This window comes from Rhinoderma darwinii, chromosome 4 (assembly GCF_050947455.1).
Source record: "Rhinoderma darwinii isolate aRhiDar2 chromosome 4, aRhiDar2.hap1, whole genome shotgun sequence".
NCBI classification, from domain to species: domain Eukaryota; kingdom Metazoa; phylum Chordata; class Amphibia; order Anura; family Rhinodermatidae; genus Rhinoderma; species Rhinoderma darwinii.
The window spans coordinates 259,427,171-259,450,226 of NC_134690.1; the positions used below are offsets into that span (position 1 = coordinate 259,427,171).

General features: G+C 40.6%; 1 protein-coding gene across 1 annotated transcript; it reads left to right on the forward strand.

The window, feature by feature from the left end:
- The first annotated feature begins 1,731 nt into the window (after positions 1 to 1,731).
- TNFAIP3 (TNF alpha induced protein 3) lies at positions 1,732 to 22,356 on the forward strand. Its single transcript, XM_075864277.1, has 9 exons — positions 1,732 to 1,994; positions 7,320 to 7,623; positions 14,019 to 14,209; positions 15,031 to 15,178; positions 16,165 to 16,335; positions 16,580 to 16,760; positions 17,397 to 18,271; positions 20,311 to 20,519; positions 20,841 to 22,356. Exons 2-9 carry the CDS (start codon positions 7,326 to 7,328, stop codon positions 21,084 to 21,086), a joined length of 2,319 nt encoding a protein of 772 aa, XP_075720392.1. The 5' UTR covers positions 1,732 to 1,994; positions 7,320 to 7,325; the 3' UTR covers positions 21,087 to 22,356.
- The last annotated feature ends 700 nt before the right edge of the window (positions 22,357 to 23,056 follow it).

Sequence of the window (23,056 nt, forward strand, 5' to 3'; positions counted from 1 at the left end):
CCAGGGCCTGGACCTGTAGGGAGAGACCCTGCATTTGCTGAGCCAGGGTCTCACGGGGATCCATAGTGGTGTCAGGGACCAGGGGTAGACTAGGTATGGGCTTGTGATTATGTAATGGCAGGGGGTAGGGAGACGGAAAAGTGAGCCCTAATCTACCCGCCACTCTGTCCCTGCCTACTTGCAACGACCCGCCCTAGGTGACGGGGTACAACTGGGCGGCGGTCCCTGCGCTCAGTAAGTGCACGACAAACATACAAAGGAACACAAGCAAGAAAAAGGGGCCGTTGCCCACGGCAACACCGTGAGCAACCAGAGTGGTGAACGAGCCGAGTCAAGCCAGGAGTGTGCGAGGTACAAACGAAAAGCAGAAGAGTAGTCGGTAAGCCAGGGTCTGTATGGAGCAGGATCAAAAATAGCAGGAGCTGTAGCTGGGCCAGGAAACCACAAGGAAAGAATCACAAGCACCGAGGGACAGGAAGTGCAGGCTTAAATAGACCGAGGGCGGGAGCTAGCTGAGTCTGGCCAGGTTACGATAGGCTCTCCCACTCCTAAGCCTGCCAGCCTGAATGGTGGAAGCAGGAGTCAGTCTCAGGGATGTATTCTCAGGTGCTGACTGATTAGTTCTGGGAGTTAACCCCGAAGCTGTGCCTGGCAGATCCTTTACAGCTCCATTATATAAACGTGTCTATAGGGCTCCATTATATAAACGTGTCTATAGGGCTCCATTATATAAACGTGTCCATAGGGCTCCGTTATATAAACTTGTCCATAGGGCTCCATTATATAAACTTGTCCATAGGGCTCCATTATATAAACGTGTCCATAGGGCTCCGTTATATAAACTTGTCCATAGGGCTCCATTATATAAACGTGTCTATAGGGCTCCATTATATAAACGTGTCTATAGGCCTCCATTATATAAACGTGACCATAGGGCTCTAGTAGCCAGACGGAGGGTAAGGCCCCATGCACACGACCGTAAAAAACCTCCGTTTTTGTGGACCGCAATTGCGGCCCACAAAAACGGACACATTCACTTTCATTGAACGCGGACACCTTTCTGTAGCACTACGGAAGGGTGTCCGTGCCGTGGAAATGTTTCGGGAATTATGGAACATGTCCGTTCTTTTGCATTTTGCGGGCCATGCTCCCATACTTTGTATGGGAGCACAGCCCGATAATGCGGCTGTCAGTCGGCGGCCGGCCGTGCCCGCAATCGCGGGCCGTGATTGCGGGTACGGTCGTGTGCATAAAAGAGTGTCCTTTAGACCACGTCGGGCTGGTATGTCAGTATACCTTTTTTTGTGAAGGATGGTATAGCGCAGTTGACTGTATGCTGTAGGTGACTTATCCCGCTGAATACCATACAATGGGATACATTGCAGTCGTCCATCTGAGGTATACGTGCTCCCGATGTATACAGTACCTCCGACAGAAGGCAATAATGTGAAGAGAAAAATTGTCCCTTACAAAACTACATGACTCCTTTACAAAGAGAATGAAAATTATTTTATTTTTAGCTGGTGCCAAGTGTATACGAAGGAATATATCCGACATAGGCGACTGACACGACATGCAGCATAACATCCATACGATTACACAACAAAAACAGTACTTCCCCTTCGTAATATATAACTGTTCCTATTATATAAATATGTGCTAAGAGTTTGATTAATGGTGCGCCCTCTGCTGGCACTCGCGGTTATTACACTGAATGGCGTGTATTGGAAAGTCCCCAGGCCTGGGAAATCCCCACAGGGAGGAGGCGCGGGGACTTCGAGTCTACACCCGAAGCGCAAGAGCTATTCGAGTGCAAATTCTCCGGTCGTAAGGTGACAGGACACAGTATCATCACACGCTGCGGGGAAGGAGAGCAGGACTGCGCTCCATGGACCTGTGTATCTGCTGCTACCTCATCTGGAAGTAATGTGAGCACTGCCGGTCTCCTGTCAACCACACACCCGCCAGTGACCCGCTCATTTACAATTGTTGAGGTAAGACTGTGACATTAATACATTATGCGGCCGCGCGAGTGCATTTTGTGTAGTAAATTGCAAAAATGTGAAGTCGTTTACAAAATGTCTTATGAAAATCTGTTGACGTGTGCAAAATAGATGACAAATATATATTTTTTTGTCTGCGGTATTTGCGCATGCGCGATTATTGTAGCACTGTCAGGTTTTTTCTATGTAGTCTGAGGTGATGACTTTTGCAGCATTTTTTGAATTTGTCAAAAATGTAATGATTTTAGTTAAAATATTGTATCCAGGCAAACAATTCAATACAGACTTGTTATCAGTCTCATTGCCAAATATGTGTCAGAATTCCATTCTTGTCTGATCATTTTTGTGAATAATTAATAGGATTATCTGATGGTTTCCGTTATTCCATATTTCATAAATGTCTGATAGGTGGGGGTCCCCGGTCCCACTTTGCACCTCAGAATCCGACAAGCGGCTGGCCATGCATGTGCGCAGTACCCTAGAGGGAATAATGGTTTATCGTCAGAATACTCCTTTATGTATCAATTTCTCCAGATTATTATTGAGTCTTATTGATCAGACACAGTTTAGGGATTTTATTATATTTAGGCTTTATTTGTTTGAGAGGCTTTTGTGTTGTTCCCCCCCCCCCCCCTGAGACACCTATTGCATTATTAGACTTGTCTATAGTCTTTGCTATTTTGGAGTTATTTAGGCTGTGGTTGATGTCCATGTTATTAAAATAAAAGAGTAAAACCGGCTTGCGAGACCTGAAGCTACGGCTTGCCATTCATTACCGAGGAAATATAATATTACATGGTAGTCAATGGGGGTCCATGTGATACATGTACAGGCTGGGGCCACCAGAGGGAGTGTCACTATGGCTCTTCGTTCCGGCTCATAGAGGGGTCCCGAGGCCCTGTATAATGTCCACGTGCCCTTATAGGCCATATGGAAAGGGGTTATCGATGTAAGGTTTACCCTATTTAATGTTTTCTATTTTTGACCCCCTATCATTTTTAATGTTCCTAAAATAACGAAGAACCAGGGCTACGGGAAGTTGTTACAGGTGTTGTTTTTATTAGTATTTTAGATCTATTATTTTTACTCTTTAGAATTATATAACTTCATTACTATTATTTCTTTATTGTGATCATCCCCCACAGAGGAACACTTTACTGTACAGTTATATTTGTCGCTATGACAGACGCTTTGTGTCTTGTTCTGACTGTACTCAGTCACGTGATCAGCGGGGGAGAGACAGGATGTAGCTCCGCTACATGTCATCCTGAAAAGAGGTAAAGAACAGCAGAGGTAAAGAACGGCAGCCGCTACTCGGAAACACTATCAAAAGGCAGCGCGTAACCATCCCATGTAGAAAATATCAACAGGCAATCATGGGTTAAAGTGTCACTTTATGCACTATTTATGTGCCATAGACAAGCTGATGCCATGAATATTGCTTTATAACGGGCACAGTATCTCTTCTATTTATTTCAGAGTTCTTATATTTAGTATTCTCACATGCATATAATATATGACCAATCTTTAACATTTGTAGGGTCGGTTCCCGCATACGCCTTTTAGTTTAGGTAGTTTCAGCTTTTACAACATTTAAACAGAAAATCATAAACTTTTGTAATATACTTACCATTCAAATGCTTCTTCGTTCCCCTCCGTAATAATGTAATGGGACCGCAGCTGCCATAGGGGGATTTTAAAAGAAATTTCTATTTGGGGGAGCTTTAGGGGGTTCTTCGATTGTTAAAGAACCCCCAGGAATAGCTATTATTATTTATATGGCACCAACATCTTCTGTGGCGCAGTAAAATATGATATAAAGGGGATGAATACCTAAATGCACAAATACAGAGATCAGCAGAACAGACATCTCAGTGACAGATCCTGGCAAAATGAGCTTATACTCTGGTGAGAGATAGTTTAGGGTTAGAACATGTAAAATACATATTATATTGTATGACCTGAATTCTCAGTACCTGCACTGCATATATTCTAAGCCAATGAACTGTCCATACACATGAGGTGACAGGCAAAAGATCTCCAGCCATTGGGTAACGCCACTGGTTAAGCTCATGAACTTGAATGTCTGACTTGCCCACATGTGTATGAACTTCCATGGAGTTCAGATGGGTGAAGTGCTGCCAGACACCTTTGGATCCCGTTATCAGTGGAAAAACATTGTATTCACCTAGGAAAGTCCAACCATAAAATCGAATTTCCCGAACACCCCATAAAATCGTACCCATCTTTCTCTTGCGCTTGCTGAAATACAATAGTGTTGGTTTACACTGTTATAAGGAGTCATATAAACAACAAAACCATACTTTATAGTAGAAGCTAATATAAAGTGCTCGAGCTGCACTAATAAAAATAGCGTGATGCTGCTTCCCTGTGTTTATCGCATGTGGTTATGGATGTTCTCAGGACCAGTACACCTCAACCTGCCAACCTACTTGTATAGAAGAGAGCCAACGAACTCAGATATATATGTAAAAGAGAAAACGTATTTATTCACCCATGTTGTGACATTTCTGCCCCATCCAGAGGTTGTATCAAACAATGTCTTTACAGTGCCAAAGGGTATATAAAGCAAGTGCACACTCAGGGTATGTTCACACTGCTTATTTTCGGCCGTTTCACAGGCCAAAAACGGGCGAAAAATCAGAGGCAGAACGCCTCCAAACATCTGCCCATTGATTTCAATGGGAAAAACGGCGTTCTGTTCCAACGGGCCGTTTTTTTTTACGCGGTTTTGCATTGACTATAGAAAAATAGCTCCAAAAACGGCCGTAAAAAAATGCAGCGAAAAACGCGAGTTTTCTAAAAAAACGGCTGAAAATCAGGAGCGGTTTTCCCTTGAATACAGCTCTGTACTTTCAAAAGGTTTTTGCTAAGCGTGTGACCATACCGGGTATGGTCACACGCTTTTCACTGCGTTTTTTATGGTCGTTTTTGGAGCTGTTTTTCTATAGAGTTAATGAAAAACGGGCCCATTGGCGTTTTTAAAACGCCGTATTTCACATTGAAATCAATGGGCAGATTTTTGGAGGTGTTCTGCTTCCGACTTTTTGGCCGTTTACGGCCCGAAAAATGGCCGAAAATAATCTGTGTGAACATACCCTAACAATCAGTGGAGTGTAATATAACATACAACATAATATTACATACATATCTCAGTACATCATACATATACCCTGTGGGTCTGTATATACATTGTTTGATGAAAAACTCTTTAGTAGAGGTTAAACGTCACAACATGGTGGAAAAAATGAGGTGTTTTTTTTCCTTTGGCAAGTATCGGAGTGCTGCCATAGTTTATTTTTTATTTTTTTATGGGACTGATTTTGCAAAGGTCTCTGTGGCTTACCCCCAATCGTTGTGTAGAACACAGGGCAGCTTTCTTTTATTGATATGTCAATCTACTTGGGTGTTTAGACCCATCTTCATGTAAAAAGACTACTGCAATTAGGCAACTCATATTATTAAATGGTTAATTACATATTGTCTATTTAGAAAAGGTAATCTTAATAAGGCCCATATGGACGTACTGTAATATAGTGTCTGTTATCTGCAGATAAAGCATATATATTTTCTAGGAGAGGTTATATAGACTTATCGGCAGGATTATAAGTCTAGTGGGCAAAACCTACAGAGCAGACCGCACATCATAAAGTAATACAGAAGTGTTATGTTATGCCTGCCATCCACTAGGAGACTTAAAGGGATTGTTCAGTTTTAGAAAAATATGGCTGATGTCTTCCAGAAACAGCTTCACAATTGTCCACAGCTTGTGTGTGGTATAGCAACTCAGCCCTATTCACTTCAATAAGGCTAAACTGCAATACCAGACGCAACCCATGGACAGGCGTGGCGCTATTTCTGAAATAAAGCAGCCATTTTCATTTTTAATTCCTGGAGGTCTGACAAAAACCCCAACAGACCCCATTAACAGTAGTGTGAACAGAGCCTTACAAGGATAATCTCCGTTTAACATATAGTACTACAGATGAGGTTTTCAATAGAAGCGCTTTTAGTAAGTGACAGACCACTTCTCTTACTGATCTGCCTAAATAGTAAAGGCAGAAACAATTAATTGGTGAAAATCCGGTTTACATAGGTGATGGTAGACCGACTACCTTTTCTACCATAGAAACCTCAGGTGCAATCCGAAAAAAAAAAAAAAAAGGACCGTATTTCAAGCATTTCAAGTCCGTGTGGCATCCGTGTGCTTTCCGCGTGGGATCGGTCTTTCACGTCCATGTTTCTGCACTTCCTGGTTTGTTTGTTTTTCTCAGCATTTCTTTTGCAACTGGTGTGTGGAACACGGACAGCAGACGGATGTCGTCCATGTGCTGTTTGTGTTTTTCACACACCCATAGACTTCAATGGGCGACGTGGTCCGCAAAAACGGACTAAAAAAGGACTTTCACGCAACAGACATAGCGCTGTGTGAATAATCACGCATGTGTAAATAGCCCCATTGATTTGCATGGGTCCGTGTGCTGTCAGTTGTTTTAACGGACAGCACACAAACATAAAATAAGTTAGTCTGAATAAGTCCAAAAGTGTTAGGTGCCTGCAGCAAATTCCTGGGTGCCTTGGCGACCTGACTTCTGGGATTTCCCAGGCCTGTGGTATGGACTTTCCTGCACCTGGACATACTTTAATCTCTGTGCATAGAAGCTGCCTCTTTAAACAGTCTTCTCTAAACAGTTATTAGGCTACTTTTTCCATTCATGGTGCTCTTCTTCACAGGGATTTTCCACTTATTATCCCCCACCCTTCCTCTTACTATTATTTTGAGGGTGTAAATGGCCAATTCCCAAGGGATGGACTGTAACATTGGGGTCTCAGGCATGTTAAAACATGCTCACTGGCAGCGGAAAATCCCTGTATATAGCTACAGTATATAGCCACAGTACTGTGTTGAAATGTCTTATATACAAGTGAATATACATGTGCTCGGGGGCAGCTTGTATACTTACTATCATCACTCTAGGTAGTAAAGGAAACTTTTGATGACATTTATAAATTATAGTTGTACATGAATGAAGTGGAAGACTATTAATGAACTAGTGTGTAATCCATGTAGTACTTTCCCTATAGATTTCTGCCTTATCTGAATGACATCAGACCTGTATGACTAAGTCTCTATTTTTTTTTATTTGTGAAATCTCGGAAACTTGTTGTAACTCTTTTGTAACTGTGGGGGATTTTTAATACTGCGCTTCACGTAAAGAAAAAGTAACATTTACAAACTCCAAGTTTGTGATCGACTTAAAATGACAACTGTTTTCTTTCCTTACGCTATTTCAGAAGAAGATGGCAACGCAGCAGGTCCTTCCCCAGGATCTGTACATGAGCAACATGCTGAAGGCTGTGAAAATCCGAGATAGAACCCCACAGGACATAGTGAAGCCCAGCAATGGAGTCATCCCCCACTTTCGGACAATGCACCGATACACTATTGAACTGTTTATGATCTGTCAATTTTGCACAAGATTCCGAGAGATTCTGCAGAAGACTCTTTATAATAGATCCATGCAAGTTGCATTGGAAAGTCATAAGAAGCTAAATGCATGCAAAGAAGTGAAAAAACTCGTCCCCCTACGGACAAATGGTAAGAACCGGTTTCTATCTGCTAACTAGTTGTAAAGTAGTTTGTGCCAACTGTTGAATGTAAGATATACAGAGAGGAGTCTTGGGCATACTGTACTGTGATGTTTATAGATTATGAATTATGCCTATGATAGTCTTTGTATTTCAGAGGGCTATCATAGATTTTTGGCTCTTAAGTTCACTTACGGGGTCTTTCTTTTTTTCCGTTGTCTTATTTACTGCAAAAAACACAGCGTGTGTGTGTGCGTGTGTGTGTGTGTGTGTGTGTGTGTGCGCGTGCACTTTTTTTTGTGGAAATATTGCCAAAAACGTTTAAAACTGCAAGCTTTTGCTGAGAAAATTCTTTGTACTGTTCTCATCATCACCGCTCTCTCAAGGGCTCTCCTATATGTAACCATGTCCTATGTTAAAAGTGTTATTTCAGTAGGTGGAAGTCTTTCTTTCCATTAACCCCATAGGATAAGATAACTCAGACTAATAATCTGAAAGCAAAACTTCATGTTTGGAGTTACTATAAAGAATGTTCCCGTGAATTGCATAAATAACACCATTTGTAATTCTCTGAGTGAGCCCTGTAGGTACATCAAGAGACAGAAGCTGCTTATGTCAGAATTTTATTTTAATATATTTATGCAGTTTCCTAATAAGTGGTTCAAAGGTCTAACATTAGCAATTACGGTACAGAAAGTACATACTTACAGTATATGTAAGTGAACATTAAAGGGGTTTTCCAGGACTTTGATATTGATGACCGATCCTTAGGATTAGGTCATCAATATCAGATCAGTGGGGTCCAACTTCCGACACCGCTCTTTACAGTGGCAGTCCCTGGTATTGCAGCTCAGTTTCATTCAAGTGAATAGGACTGAGCTGCAGTACCAGGCACAGCCATTACAATGTTCGAAGCTGTGTCTGGTAAGCATTGAAGAGGCTGTTGCGCTGCTCCCCCTTCAATCCGCTGATCGTCAGGGGTGTTGGAACTCAGATCCCTACTGATCTGATATTACTGACCTATCCTAAAGATCAATATCAGAGCCCTGGAAAACTCCTTTCAATCTGCTTTGTTTCTGTATCAAGGTAATATTTATGTTCAACGGACTTGTCAACACATTATTTGTGTAGTTTTGATTATGTTTATATTGATGTGTTGATGCTAAATCATTTAGTAAAAATAAGTCTCCTGTGCATAAGAAGACTCAACCAAGCATGTTTTTCGGTTTTATGTCCAAATGTTGTAAAATGAAAAGTTCTACAACTTCTTTTTTTTTTTTTTACCTTGCTTATTGCAAATGTTTTCGTTTTTTACAGGTCGTGGACGTCCACGGCAAAACAATAAAACATTGGGTGGGGAGGAGGGGTAAGGAAAAATAAATGTGTAGAGAGATTTTTTTCCATTGTCATGATAGCTGCAATGCAGAAGACTGTGTAGCCCATTAGTACAGATCCTGCAGGGATGAAACCGCAGAGGGCGTAACAAAGCAAGCTGTTAGTGTGCATCTCAAGAAAAGCCGACTGGGGGCTCCAGTTCAGGTATTCCGTTGTGAAGTGGATACTTATGAGAGGATACTATACTCTGGAATATAGAGTCCATGGTTGCCATATGGGAGAAAATGCAGTGTGTTGATGGTTCAGCTGGTGTCCGGAGGGAACGAGGAAAAAAAAAAAAGGGGGAGAAAAAAGTGGAAAGGTACGAAGCAAAGGAGGGCACATAAAGATGTGCAGATTAGGTTTACCCCAAGGGCCTAAACTAAAAAAAATCAAAGAAGTGTACCACAAAAAAGGAGAAACATACATTCAGAAGTGGTGCGGGTAAGAAAGAGCTATAACAGATTTCCCCAAACTACAGTTTGTTTAAGGTCCCAGACTGTGAACCGGAAACATTAACTATTCTGGATTCAACATGGGTTGGTAATAGCTGGATAATAGGTCGCCATGTTTCAAAAAATTTCAAGAATAGATTCTTTTTGCAGAGAAACTTTTACCCAGTCCATTCACAATGGAAAACCTGATTTCTCCAAGAACAGGCAATGGGATGGGACACCCTGTGTCCCCCCTCCAGGTTTGCAGGATGGTTTTGCGGGTAGCAGTGGAAAAGCAAAATCAGAGCCCCTGATGTATTTGGGGGACGTGAGAGGTGGTGTCTGGCAGTTTGCCGAAAAGGGCCCAACTAGGTTTTAAAGGTATATGTTAAGTAGCATTAGTATGTGTAAATACCAATGTCCTGTTCCAAAATGAATGATTGATAGAGCAGGCCCACAAATAGTGGTACATGTTCGCCATGTCGCCTCCACACCTCTGGCAAGTTAGGGTTAGTATGTTTCCTATGTGGAAATTTCGTAAAGGGGAGGTATTGCTATTTTCAGGAACATCTCCCAGTAAGAGATGGCCGCAATTCTGCAACGGTGACCATAGGGTCTTATTGTAAAAAACGTATACCACGCAGTATAAGCTGTTGTTTTTTTACTATGGAATAGCGTAAACTACTTAAAAAAAAAATACCAGCCTAACCGAGGCCAGAGGGACACTCTTTTAGCCGCCATCAAGTGAATGAAGTTTTTTGGCTATGCCCTATCTGATTGCTGGAGACCCCACCGATCAGTGTCCCGTGTCCCGTCCCCCTATTTAAATGGTTCAGCTGTCAGACATGCACACTGCCCTGCCATTAAACTCTATGGAACTGACGGACGTAGCCAAGTGCTGTACTGTTGTATTGCCTACAGGAAATCAAAGATTGGCTCGAATCCACCTCCTGTCTCTTCAGAAACCTAGCCTTTCGCTCTGTTCCTTTCTCATTCTTTGCACTGCAGCTCTGCTTAGGGCATGTTCACACGGCTTATTTCAAAGTGTAAAAAGCTTGTATTACACTCCAAAATACACTTGAACTACACCTGCAAGCAGCTTCCCATTGATTTTAATAGGAATTACACCGTGTAGTTCATATGAAGTGTATTTTTACACTGCTGAATAAAAACAAGTCTTGTAAAAATACGCTTCGTAAAAAAGAAGTCATATGTCACTTGTTAAAACGTTTTACAAGCTGAATTTCCATTGGCCCTACAAAAAACGCTTCAAAAAGAAAGAAAAATGGTTGCAAATCAGCTCCAAAAATGCCTGGATTCAGAGGCTTTTTCTTATGAAAACTAAAAATGATAAATTTGATAAACAAGATATAATAATTCTGAACCGTCAGTTTCTGTTTATATTGTTACCGAGCTGTAATACAGCCGTATATAGAACAGTCTATGAACTTTTCAATTACACCACTTTCATTACGCATTTTGCTATTCTATTGGCAACTTCCAAAGCAATGAAAATGGCATTGGCAGGTTACGAGATGTTCTATCTAAGTGGCACTGATCATATTTCTGAAAATGTCTGCCGCTCTTCCAGTACCTGATCGATGTACCTATGACAGCTTTGAGAGATGAGTTGGCAGAATACCTTGCAGGAATATGACTTTTTTTTTTAGTGAATCATCCCCAGTGTAATTCAGGATATAAGAATGACAGAAATGAGGAAGACAATTGCTCATACAAGAATTGAAACTTATGAAAAAGACAGAAGAAAAATTCCGACATGAATGAGCTGCACTGATTTCACTTGCCTGATGAATATACAATCCTGTCAGGCTCGTCCCCGCCCTCTTGGAAAGTCCTGTCTGCTACAATGTTGAAAGAACAAAAAAGTACAATAGACTTCAGCCAATTGTTTCTCATATCGCCACACACTGGGAAATTCCAAGTAACACGGAATTTTATGCTGATGGTTCGGTGTGTGCAAGAAATTTACAGGCAGAACAAATCATATCTTTGTTCTGCATTTGACAGTAGGAGGGAAATTTATCTGTTTATGAACAGTTTTATTGTGCTGAATTTACCAGCAGCATTGGAGAAGGCTAAAAAGATTCGAGACGTATGTGCATTGCACACGATTTTCAATCTTCATGGTCGAGCTATACTTGTTCATAATAATGTGATATTAACGAAAGCACTAATACTACAAATATTAGCTTATTAATAACTTACTTGGGGTTTATATTTCCTATGAGCTGCAAAGGTATAAAAAAAAACCTAGATAATACATAGTGTTATTATGGCATATCTTACCAAAATTAGAACCTCTGCTCTACGTCATCTGTATATACAATATAATCAACATGGAGAAACACCTGGACAAAGCGTTATAACAGATCTCCAGGATGACAATGTTCACCCTCTTGGCTGCAAAAAAAATATTCAGCTTGACTGCTAAGAAGCCAGTTAGTTTGTTAGTACTATAAGTCTCGTAATTGTCGTGACTGGTCAGCATCCTGGGCAAATGCGGAGTGTGGGAAGATTGGAGTAGTCCGCTAATGATTTTTCTGCTGCTATAGTATCATGAAAAACGTACTGCATCTTCCTGATAGTATCCCCTTGTAATGATCCAACAGGGCCAAAAGAGGCTGTCAACAGAAATATCAAGGCAAAGGAAAAAAATGAAATCATAATAACAATAAGGATTACAAAATGCCTTCATTTTTCTATGATACTTCATGGTGTGGACAGAAGGCAACGGACTTTGGTGTCTTTAGTTGACTTATAGCATGCGTGACGCTGTAAAGTTATGATCACACAGGGCGTGTATGCTGCAGAAAAATTCGGTCGAATATTCGCTCTAAATGGTGTGCATCTATTCGGCTGGATTCAGCGCTGCATAAAACGGCTAACAAAAATTATACTCACCTCCGATAGGCGCTACCATGGAAAAGCGTTCTTGCTCTACCGGCCTATGTATGCCTAGGCTGCCTCCTGTTACGACGTTTCATCCCATATGATTACATGAGGCAGCCTATGCACACACTTTCCGGAATAGATGCCATTGGGGCATCATCAGAGGTGAGTATTCCCTTTTTTCTTTAAGAATCTTGCGGAATTTGGTGCAAATACACAACATAATCGCAGCAAAGTCGACAACAATTGTCATTTGCTGCAGATTTTTACTTTCCTATTGCTATTGTCTCCTATTGGAGAAAACCAACAACAAATGTGCAGCAAACATGCAACATAAATTGACATGTTGCAGATTTAAAATCGGCAACGCAAGTCAATTTATGAACATTTTCTCGGCTGATTATTTATGCAAAGTGTGTATAAGATTTCTTCAAATCTCATCCACTTTGCTGCTACTGTACTTCCATCCACAAATCCGGATGAAAAATCCACAGTGTGAACGTAGCCTATGGGTATGTTCACACGGCCTATTTTCGGCCGTAAAGGCAGAAAAATGGCCAAAAAAATCGGAAGCAGAACGGCTCCAAACATCTGCCCATTGATTTCAATGGGAAAAACGGCGTTCTGTTCCGACAGGCCGTTTTTTTACGTGGCCGTTTTCAAAAACGGCCGCATAAATAAAAACGGCCGCGAAAAAGAAGTGCAGGTCACTTCTTGGGACGTTTTTGGAGCAGTTTTTCATAGACTCTATAGAAAACAGCTCCAAAAACGGCCGTAAAAGACGTTGCGAAAATCGGCAGTGGCTTAAAATACGTCTGAAAATCAGGAGCCGTTTTCCCTTGAAAACAGCTCTGTATTTTCAGACGTTTTTGAGTTTGTGTGTGAACATACCCAAATAGTCAAGCTGGTATTGCAGTTTAGCCCTAGTCACTTCAATAATTCTGAACTGCAACTTTTTTTTTTGTAAATCCCTTTAACTTGTATGGCCTGCATCAAGCCATAAACATGAGATAAATGTCAGACAATTTGCTTGCTTTTTTTCATGATTGTTTGCAATTCGTTTTCGACCATTTTTTGGGGCTAGTAGTGACCATATCCTGGAGTTTATCTCTGCATTATTATATTGGTGCTTCATCTTTAGCAGATAATTTTATTTTGAAAATACCTAAAATTGCCGTGAAATTGGTCTTTTGGTGGAGTCACTGAAAAATCTTGTCTCGATCAGGGGTATTAGTCTCAAAGAGGTGGTGTTTTAGAGACTGGACTTTGTTGAACATTATTCACCTCTCATGTGTACAGTATGTCAGAATTAGCTTTTTAGCTCTCTGTATTTTAGGTTTAATGGTTCATAATTCAGCTCTATTACTGTTTCTTTAGTTTAATATGAAATGTTAAATACTTTTGTGTCAAAAAAGACAAAAGTATAATAGGTATGATACCTTTATAATGTTGTGCTTTTTTCTAAGTCATTCATTTGTAAACTGCCTGAAGAAGGGGCCTCTGTGCTCTGAAAGCTTGCATATAGAACTTTTATGGTTAGCCAATAAAGGTATCATACCTATTATACTTTTGTCTTTTTTGACACAAAAGTATTTAACATTTCATATTGTCTCTGGCTAACACGGTACTACACTATTTTTTACTTTAGTTTAATACAATTTATTTCTATCTCATTACTTCTGTATAGGTGATGGGAACTGTTTAATGCATGCTGCATCCATGTATATGTGGGGCGTACAAGATACAGATTTAGTGCTCCGGAAAACATTGCACAATGTTCTAAAGACAACAGATACGCGCAACTTCAAATTCCGCTGGCAGTTGGAATGTGTCAAATCCACAGTGTTTCAACAAACAGAACTTCGCTACGACACACGGGTAAGAAATACCACTAGATATCGACACTAGGAGACATCCACAGAAACCGACTCAGACTCATTATGGCGGTAAGATATCGACAAGGGCTAGAGCTACAACTGACTAGACCTGGAGCAACATAACACTGGGTCCTTGTGACATCATTTATCTGTGAACATTGATCAAATTTCATTTGGCACAAGTACTACAGTGAAACCCCTTTGCGACTACGACCTAAAATTGCTTTGAAAATTAGTCTTCTAAAGGGATGTCCTCTCAAAGAAGATGCCCATTATGCATTGTATATTATAGTACTGAAAATCCATCAAAGGGAATCTGGTCTGGATAAAGGGTTGGTTTTCTCAAAGAGGTGGTCTTTTTGAAAGGTTTCACTGTATATGTAAGGATAGACCATCCCAAAATCAGTCACTGAGGTAGAGGACATAGAGCAGCATTACAAAGGGCAGTAATGGCACAAAGCTATGAAATAAATATTTCATGAACAGAAGACTGTAGTCCATGTGTGAGAGAGGGGGGAAAAAAAGATATAAAATATTACATAAATCCATACATAAAATGACTCTATATAGAGTACAAACCCCTTTGGCACTGGTGAGAGATTTCTACTATTAGAAGTTTTTAGTGCTTTCCATAGAACCCTTTCTTTCTACAAATCAGTAACAGTGTAAGATCACAGACCAATGTGATTCGCTATGGCATCGAAGGCATATCAGAAGATCATTTTGATTGGATTTCTCATAAAGTATGTCATGTCGATAATCAGATTATATTTTTTCTTAAATGAAATCAATAATTTATTGTATATTTTTTTTTTACTGTAGAATTGGGATGAAGAATGGGAACATCTTGTCAATATGGCATCCACAGACACCTCAGTAGGACACACTGGCCTCCAGTACAATTGTCTTGAAGAGATACACATATTTGTGTTGGCTAACATCCTTCGGAGGTCAATTATTGTTATTTCAGGTAATATATTGTAACTTGCTGATAAATATTTAACTTAAGATCAGGTCGATCCAAGCTATTTCTGGCTGTTATTTATTTTTATTGTGCTAGAAGAAAACAAAAATACTGATTTAATGTATATTTTAAAAAACATTATTAATGGACACATAAAAAAAAAATTGTTCTTAAAGTGTATGGACACCATTCAACACTTTATTGCGTTGTTTGTACTTTTACAAATAAAATAGATTTGCAATTGGCAAAACGGGGGTATATTTTTAATTAAAGCCAACTGCAAATCTGTTTTATTTGAAAAAGTACATTAATTGCAATAAACAAATGTGTTCAAAGGTGTCCATTGCCTTTAAAGTGGTTGTCTAGAATTTGAAAAAGGGATCTTTTTCGTCTTCCATGGTTTGTAGCTGGTATTGCAGCTCATCCTCATTAAGTGAATAGGTTTGAACTTCAATACCAAACACAGCCTATGTACAGACGTTGAAAGTTTTTGGGGAAAAAAAGCTGACCATTTTTCTAATCCTGATCAATGCCATTAGGGTGCGCTCACACGTGGCTTACTTGCATTGTATTTCCGCAGCGTAAACCTGCGCTGCGGAAAACTTTACAACGTATTCCTATAGGAAAAAATATTCCGCAACACAAGGACCAATGAAATATGTCTGCGTTGCAGAATATTTTTCCCCTTAAGCATACATTGGAGTTTCCACAGAATATTTTTACACTGCGGAAATACAATGCAAGTACGGTACACCCTTACGGTGCAGTCACACGCGGCAAAATTTCATCTGAACGGAACTTGCAGCACCAACTGCAGGAACAACCACAGTCACATGAATGGAACTGATTTTCAAAATCTGCTGCATGTTACTGAACCCTTTAATGTCCTTTGCATGTACTAAAACTATAAAAAGACATTATATTTGTTAAAAGTTTTAATAATAATAATAATAATAATAATGCTATATTCAAAAAAAAATCTTGTTCTACAGATAACATGTTCCGAAGTTTGGAGTCTGGCTCTAGTTTCTCACCTTTGAATGTTGGTGGAATTTACCTACCTCTTCATTGGCCTGCGCAGGAATGTTATAAATACCCCATTATTCTTGGCTATGACAGCCAGCACTTTTCACCCCTTGTCACTATGAAAGACACAGGGCCAGGTATGTAAAGCACTGCCGAAAAAATGAGGAAGACATTAGTTTCTTATATCTTGATATTGTTCTATAACTTGAAGAAAAATACCACTATAGTATTGTACATGCTCGTAATCAGCAAACTTCCATTTACTATTACTTAACCCTTCCAGTATCCCAGCTTTCACTTTGTCAGTAATAGTATTTGTTAGTATTCAACATAGAGTGTGTCCCACTGTACGGCTAATGATCAACCTTGCTGCCCACACAGAAATCCGTGCTGTCCCATTGGTAGTCAGTGAAGAAGGCAGATTTGAAGATATGAAAGTGCACTTTATAACGGACCATGAAGAGAAATCCAGGGAGAAGCTGCTTAAAGAGTATTTGCATGTGCTGGAGGTACCTGTGCATTCCTGGGAGAATGGGACCACTCATCTAGTAAACACGGCCAGGTTGGTTCCTTTATATAATGTATGTGCATCGCTTTACACAGGCAAGACCATGCAGAGTTTAGTGTTTATTCGTCTTCTTAGGCCATATTCACACGAACGTGTCCATTTTGTAAAAAAAATGCAGCGTTTTTCTTGCATTGCAGTTCCGTGTGACATCTGTCTGCGGTGCGTGTCTGCGTTTTTTTACGCGCGTATGTCATTCGTAAGTCACGTTTTTTTTACGTCAGCAAAAAAAACTGAAGGAGGTGTTTTTCTTTTTCTCATCATTTCGTTAGCAACCGTTACGTGAATCAAGGACAGCACACGGATGACGTCCGTGTGCTGTCCGTGATTTTCACACACCCATTGACTTCAATGGGTGCGTGATGCGCAAAAAACGCACAAGAATAGGACATGCCGTCCGTTTCATGCAGCGGATTCGCGCTGAGTGAAAAACACAATGTCTGAATGACCCCATTGAATTGCATAGGTCCGTCGGACGTCCGTTGTTTTAACGCGCGTAACACGGACGTGAAATATGCTCGTGTGAATAAGGCCTTAGTCTAAGGCCTCTGAAAATATATTTGCAAAATAAGAAAAATATGAATTACTGCTACATAAAAAGGCAAACACTGATTCATTTGTTGTTTTTTGCAGGCTTGATGAAAACAATTTACCCAAGGAAATAAATTTGGTGGAAGATTACTTTCAGCTTGTTCAGCACGAGTATAAGCGGTGGCAGGAGACCAAAGGTGGAAAAAGCCGATTTGAGATTACCCTTCCTCAGCTGTCTCTTGTTGAAGTGAAATGTGAAACATTAAATTGTCCTTTCTTCATGTCCGTGAGCACGCAGCCCTACTGCCATGAGTGCTTCGATAAGAAACAGAAATCCAGTGACAGGACTAAAACCCAAATACAGAAGGGTGAATCTATACATCGCAAACCTGAATATTGTGAACCGTCATGTCAAATGACTCCGGAGTCGCTGCCAGATCCTGCTTCTGCACTAGCAACAGCGCCCAGCCTCTTCATTTACAGTGAAACAAATGCAATGAAATGTAAAACAGCTGACTGCCCATTTACATTGAATGTGGAGCTCAATGGACTGTGTGAACGCTGTCACAATACCAGACATCCTCAGCTAGGTAATAGTACTGAAAGGGTTAGGACCTCTGACATTATTAGGTGCAATATATGTTTTCAGGATGCCACTAGAACTTTTAACGGTATTTGTAGCTCTTGCTTTAAACGGACTACAGAACACTCCCACAGTAGGAGCTTCCCCCCTTTGCTTCATCAAAGGTCCATTTCTGACCCTGTAAATTTGTCAAGGAGTCTTGTGAATCTATCAGGTCAAGAGGCTTCTAATGACGAGACCCAGACATCAACCACTAGTTCACAGTCTGGGACAAATTACAATGTAGAGAGGACAGCTAACCAAAAATGTAGAAAACCTGCCTGCCAGTATTTTGGTACACTACAAAATGAAGGATTTTGCACTTTATGCTTCTTGGAGTATAAAGAAAACAGTGGTAGGTAATTTCTCCGATTTTTTTGTTTGTTCATTTTAGTAATGTTAGCTCTTTATTGGTAGTAACGTGGTTGTAGTTGTTTGAAGGCGCAGTTTTTAGTGTACAAAGTATTAGGCTTCAATGCTATATAAATCAAAATATAAACCTAAACTGCAGTGCGGATGAAGCTTTAGAGTATGTTCACACAGAGTTTTTTTGCAGGCAGAAGATTCTGCCTGGAAAAATCAGCTCCGGCTTTTTTGAAGTGGTTGTGCACCACACGTGTTTTTTTTAGGCTTTTTTGTTTTAGCTATCTCTTCAACAGAAAGATGGAATAACCGCAAGCATTTTTTGCCGCAAAACGCAGCAAAAAACGCGTTTATTTCCGTCTCCTATTGATTTCAATTGGGTTTTTGAGGCGGAAAACGCCTCAAGATAGGGCATGTCGCTTCTTTTTCCCGCGAGCGCTTTGTTTTTGCTCGCGGTAAAAAGAACGCCTCCACCTCCAATTGAAGTCAATAGGAGTCAATTTCGGCCGTTTTTTGCCACGGTTTCCGCGGCAAAAAAACTCAGTGTGAACAGGGCCTTATACTGATGCCATCAACTCAAATAGTTGGTTGTGGGGAGGGACAGTGTAAAGGAGTACCTACCTCTCCTTGTCCGCAGAGCATCAGAAAAACAGAGGTCTCATACAAACACTAACTTGCAAAACAGGGAATCGTAAAACTGATTTATTTTTTACGCCATGATCAGGACTCAAAATTGGCAGGATAGGATCAACAGTATATGATCGGTGGGGGTCCGACACTCTGTCTGTCTCCAGGCACTGGATGTTATGAAGGATATGCAGTATTCTGAGGGTATGTTCACATGTGCACGTCCGTTACGGCTGAAATTACGGAGCTGTTTTCAGGTGAAAACAGCTCCTGAATTTCAGCCGTAATGGCAAGTGCAGGCGCTTTTCGCTGCGACCATTACGGACGTAATTGGAGCTGTTTTTCTATGGAGTCAATGGAAAACGGCTTCAATTACGTCCCAAGAAGTAACATGCACTTCTTTGACGCGGGCATCTTATTTACGTGACGTCTTTTGACAGTGGCGCGTAAAAAAAATGACCGTCTGCACAGAACATCGTAAAACCCATTCAAATGAATGGGCAGATGTTTGCCGACGCTTTCAAGCAGTATTTTCGGCCGTAATTCAAGGGCGTAAAACGCCTGAATTACGTCCGTAAATAGTGCGTGTGAACATACCCTGAGACAGAAGCAGTTGGCTCCGACCACTGCATAGCGGCCGAGCTGCAGAACAGCAACTCTGCTCCTATTCACTTGAAAAGGAGAAGAGCTGCAGTACTGCAGCTCGTCCGCTATTCTGTGCCCGGAGTCATCTGGTTCCGGCATGGACATCCGGTGCCTGGAGGCAGCCAAAGCAGCTGATCGGTGCGGGGTCTGGGTGTCGGACCCCCACTGATCATATACTGATAACCTATCTTGTGGATAGGTCATCAGTTGTCTTTGCCTGGACAACCCGTTTAATGGATCATGAAAAAAGAAATAGATAGAAAAGACACTAATGCAATGTATTATATAAGTCCTCGTCTTTGACAACACTTCATAGTCCTAACACCTTCCCCCAGTATAGAGTTAATAGTTTATCTGCCCCTAAATTTTACTCCTTCAGAGCTGCTGTTCCTGAGCTTAGGCTGTGACGGCAGATCTTTTGAACAGCGGCCCAGAGATAAGTAAAACTTTGTGTGTAGGTAGAATTCCAGACCAAAGCGATGTTCTTACACCCTGCTGATTGATCCACTTAAAAGTAACTTTATGTATTAAAACTACTGCAGACACAAAGTGGAGCTTTTACCCAAACCATGCTGAAAAATGAAAGAAGTGATATGACAACTGCTCCACTTTCCACCTGTTTTAATATATGGGGTGTCACATACTAAGTCATGCAGTATTTAAAATAATAAAATAAAGTTTGTGTATTTCTAGTTAGTCTGTGTAAGTTGACTGGACGTTATTGATGTTAATAATAAGACTATACTTTCTATTTTACAGGAGTTAATTCAAGTAGACCCAACAAATCATCACAAACCTATGTCAGTGTGGCTGCATTCAAGGACATGAGTCGGTGCTTGGGTCGGGAGTGTAGCACATTAGGCAGTACATTATTTGAGGGATTCTGCCAGAAGTGCTTCATTGAAGCTCAGAACCAAAGATACCATGAAGCAAGAAATACAGAGGAACGAATACAAAGACAAACAGAGGTAGATATAGTTTTCTCTTAATGATCATTTATCACCTATCCATAGGATAGGTGATAAATGTCTGATTTGTGGGGTCCGACTGCTGGGACTCTCACCGATCCTGAAAACAGGGGTCCCAGAGTGCCCTATGTGCATGGGGCAGTACTTTCCATGACCATGTGACAGCTCCATACTTCCACTTGGCGACTGTGACGTATAGTTATGTCATATGTCACCAAGGAGTTAAACAGGGGCAGATGTTTTAGGGAAAAATTTAAAGTAGGCCATGTTTGAAGTTATAAAAATATATAAATTTATTCTAAAAATTATTTTTATCCTCAGAGACCTGGACAAAATCGGACTGGTTGTCACATGAAAATTTGTGCCAGGGATGTTTGCAGAAAACCAGTAGCAGGTAAAAATGATGAACTTTGTGAACAGTGCAAGCACAGATGTGGCCATCACAAGTTATCGGGAGAAGATGCACCTAAGCTGCGGTGTAGGGCACCAGGATGTGATCACTACGGTAACAACAAGTGCAATGGTTATTGCAATGAGTGCTATCAGTTCAGACAGATGTATGGATAATTTGGAAAAGCTTGGACACCCTATTTACCCACAAATGGTGCTACCTACTCAACACTCCACAAGAAAGACATTGCTGAAGAGACTACTTTATACATAACTTTCGGTTAGGGTTATTTCTTTTAATATTTATATGAATAATATTGTCTATTTATGTAAATACACAAGTTTAAAACAAAGACTAAGGCTTTTCACATCTGTGTCAGGGCTTTCCATTGCTGCACTCTGTCATGGGGCAGAACAATGAAAAACCGTAGCCGCTGAATGGAACCCTTTAATGGGTACCGTCTGATGTTCTGTCACGCCAGTTGTTTTGCCGTACAAAATAGTGCCTCCTGCTGTGCTATTTTGTCCGTCACAAACTACGGAATCTGCGAAGCAGATGTGAACAGTCTTAATCAATGTGTTTTGTGAAATCGATGTCCTTATGCTGCAAACAATGTTTAACATTACTGTTTCTTTTAAAAGATTTTATTTTTTAATACGTTTGTAAAACAACGGTTGGTCCTTGGGATATTTATGCTATTGCAATGTGTTACTAAAATAAATCATAATAGTTAAGAAAAGATAAAACGAAATGCAGTTGAGTTATGGTACATACTATGTAGAAAGTAAATAATGTTCTTATGACAGATGATGACTTTTAACTAATGTCTATGAATGGCCAATTATAGGTTATCTGTAGATGTTCCAGCACAAATTTCTTTACCTATCATGCACTAGTCCAGAGTCACCGCTTGTCTTCATTCAGAGCTGTGTTCCTAATTCAAATAGTTGTCACTAGAACCTGTAGAACATTTGTTACAATCACATCCCTTATGCACTACTCTGTGCTGCACTGCATTCTGGGATAGCTAAGCTAGTTTCCCCATATTACTGTGCAGATCCTGGTGTCAAGACTACACTTCCTAAGGAAAATCAGAAGGGTAAGCTTTAGGCCGGATTCACACGAGCGTGTGCGTTTTGCGCACGTAGCAGTTCCGTATGGCATCAGTATTTGGTGCGTGCCTGCGTGATTTTCACGCATATGGCATCGTTATGATACTCTGTTTTTATGTTTACAAACATAAAAGCAGGAGGTGCTTTTATGTTTTCATTAATTTATTTTACAACTGTAGCGCGAATCACGCGCGACACACGGACGTGATTCCATGTGCTGCACGTGATTTTCACGCACCCATTGACTTCAATGGGTGCGTGATGTGTGAAAAACGGCCAAGTATAGGACATGTCGTGAGTTTTACGGAGCGGACACACGCTGCGTGAAAATCACGGACAGTCTGAATGTCCCCATTGCCTAACAGGTCCGTGCGACGTGCGTGATTTTCACGCGCGTATAACGGACTTTAAATACGCTCGTGTAAATAAGGCCTTATGCTGACGCTGATGAAGCAACAAGATTTCAGCTCAGAATGCTTGCACAATTGTGAATTCTGCTGTGGATAAAATTTGCTATAACATAAATGTTATCATCAGGACAAGATAAGTAAAGTACTGTATTTGCAAAGTTGGTCCGCTTTTAATGTAATTATATCTTTATGTAAATTGTTTAAAGCTGAACCTTAAAATACTTTAAACAGCTTTTATGTAAAAACCTGAATAAAGTGTGACAGGACTCCTAGAGAAAGCCCGTACATGCAATGTGATTGACAACTTACCTTTTTGCATACAGGGAGAGTTGTCAATCGGGCGGGGAAGCAGTACTCGCAGGCTTTCCCTAGGAATCGTACAATAGCACCAGTAAGCAGGCCTGATACTAACGTTTATGGCTATCATACTTTGTCTGCATTTAACACTATCAAACAGTAAACATTTTTTGTAGCTAACAAATTCCAGCTTGTTTGCTTGTGCCTTTCTGATCTTAATCAGAAAGGCACGGCTTTTTATAGAGGATAATCTATAAAGAGAAATTCCAACAGATAAATGAACGCATTCGCACCATCCCCCCAACCTTGCCCACAATAAAAAAAAAT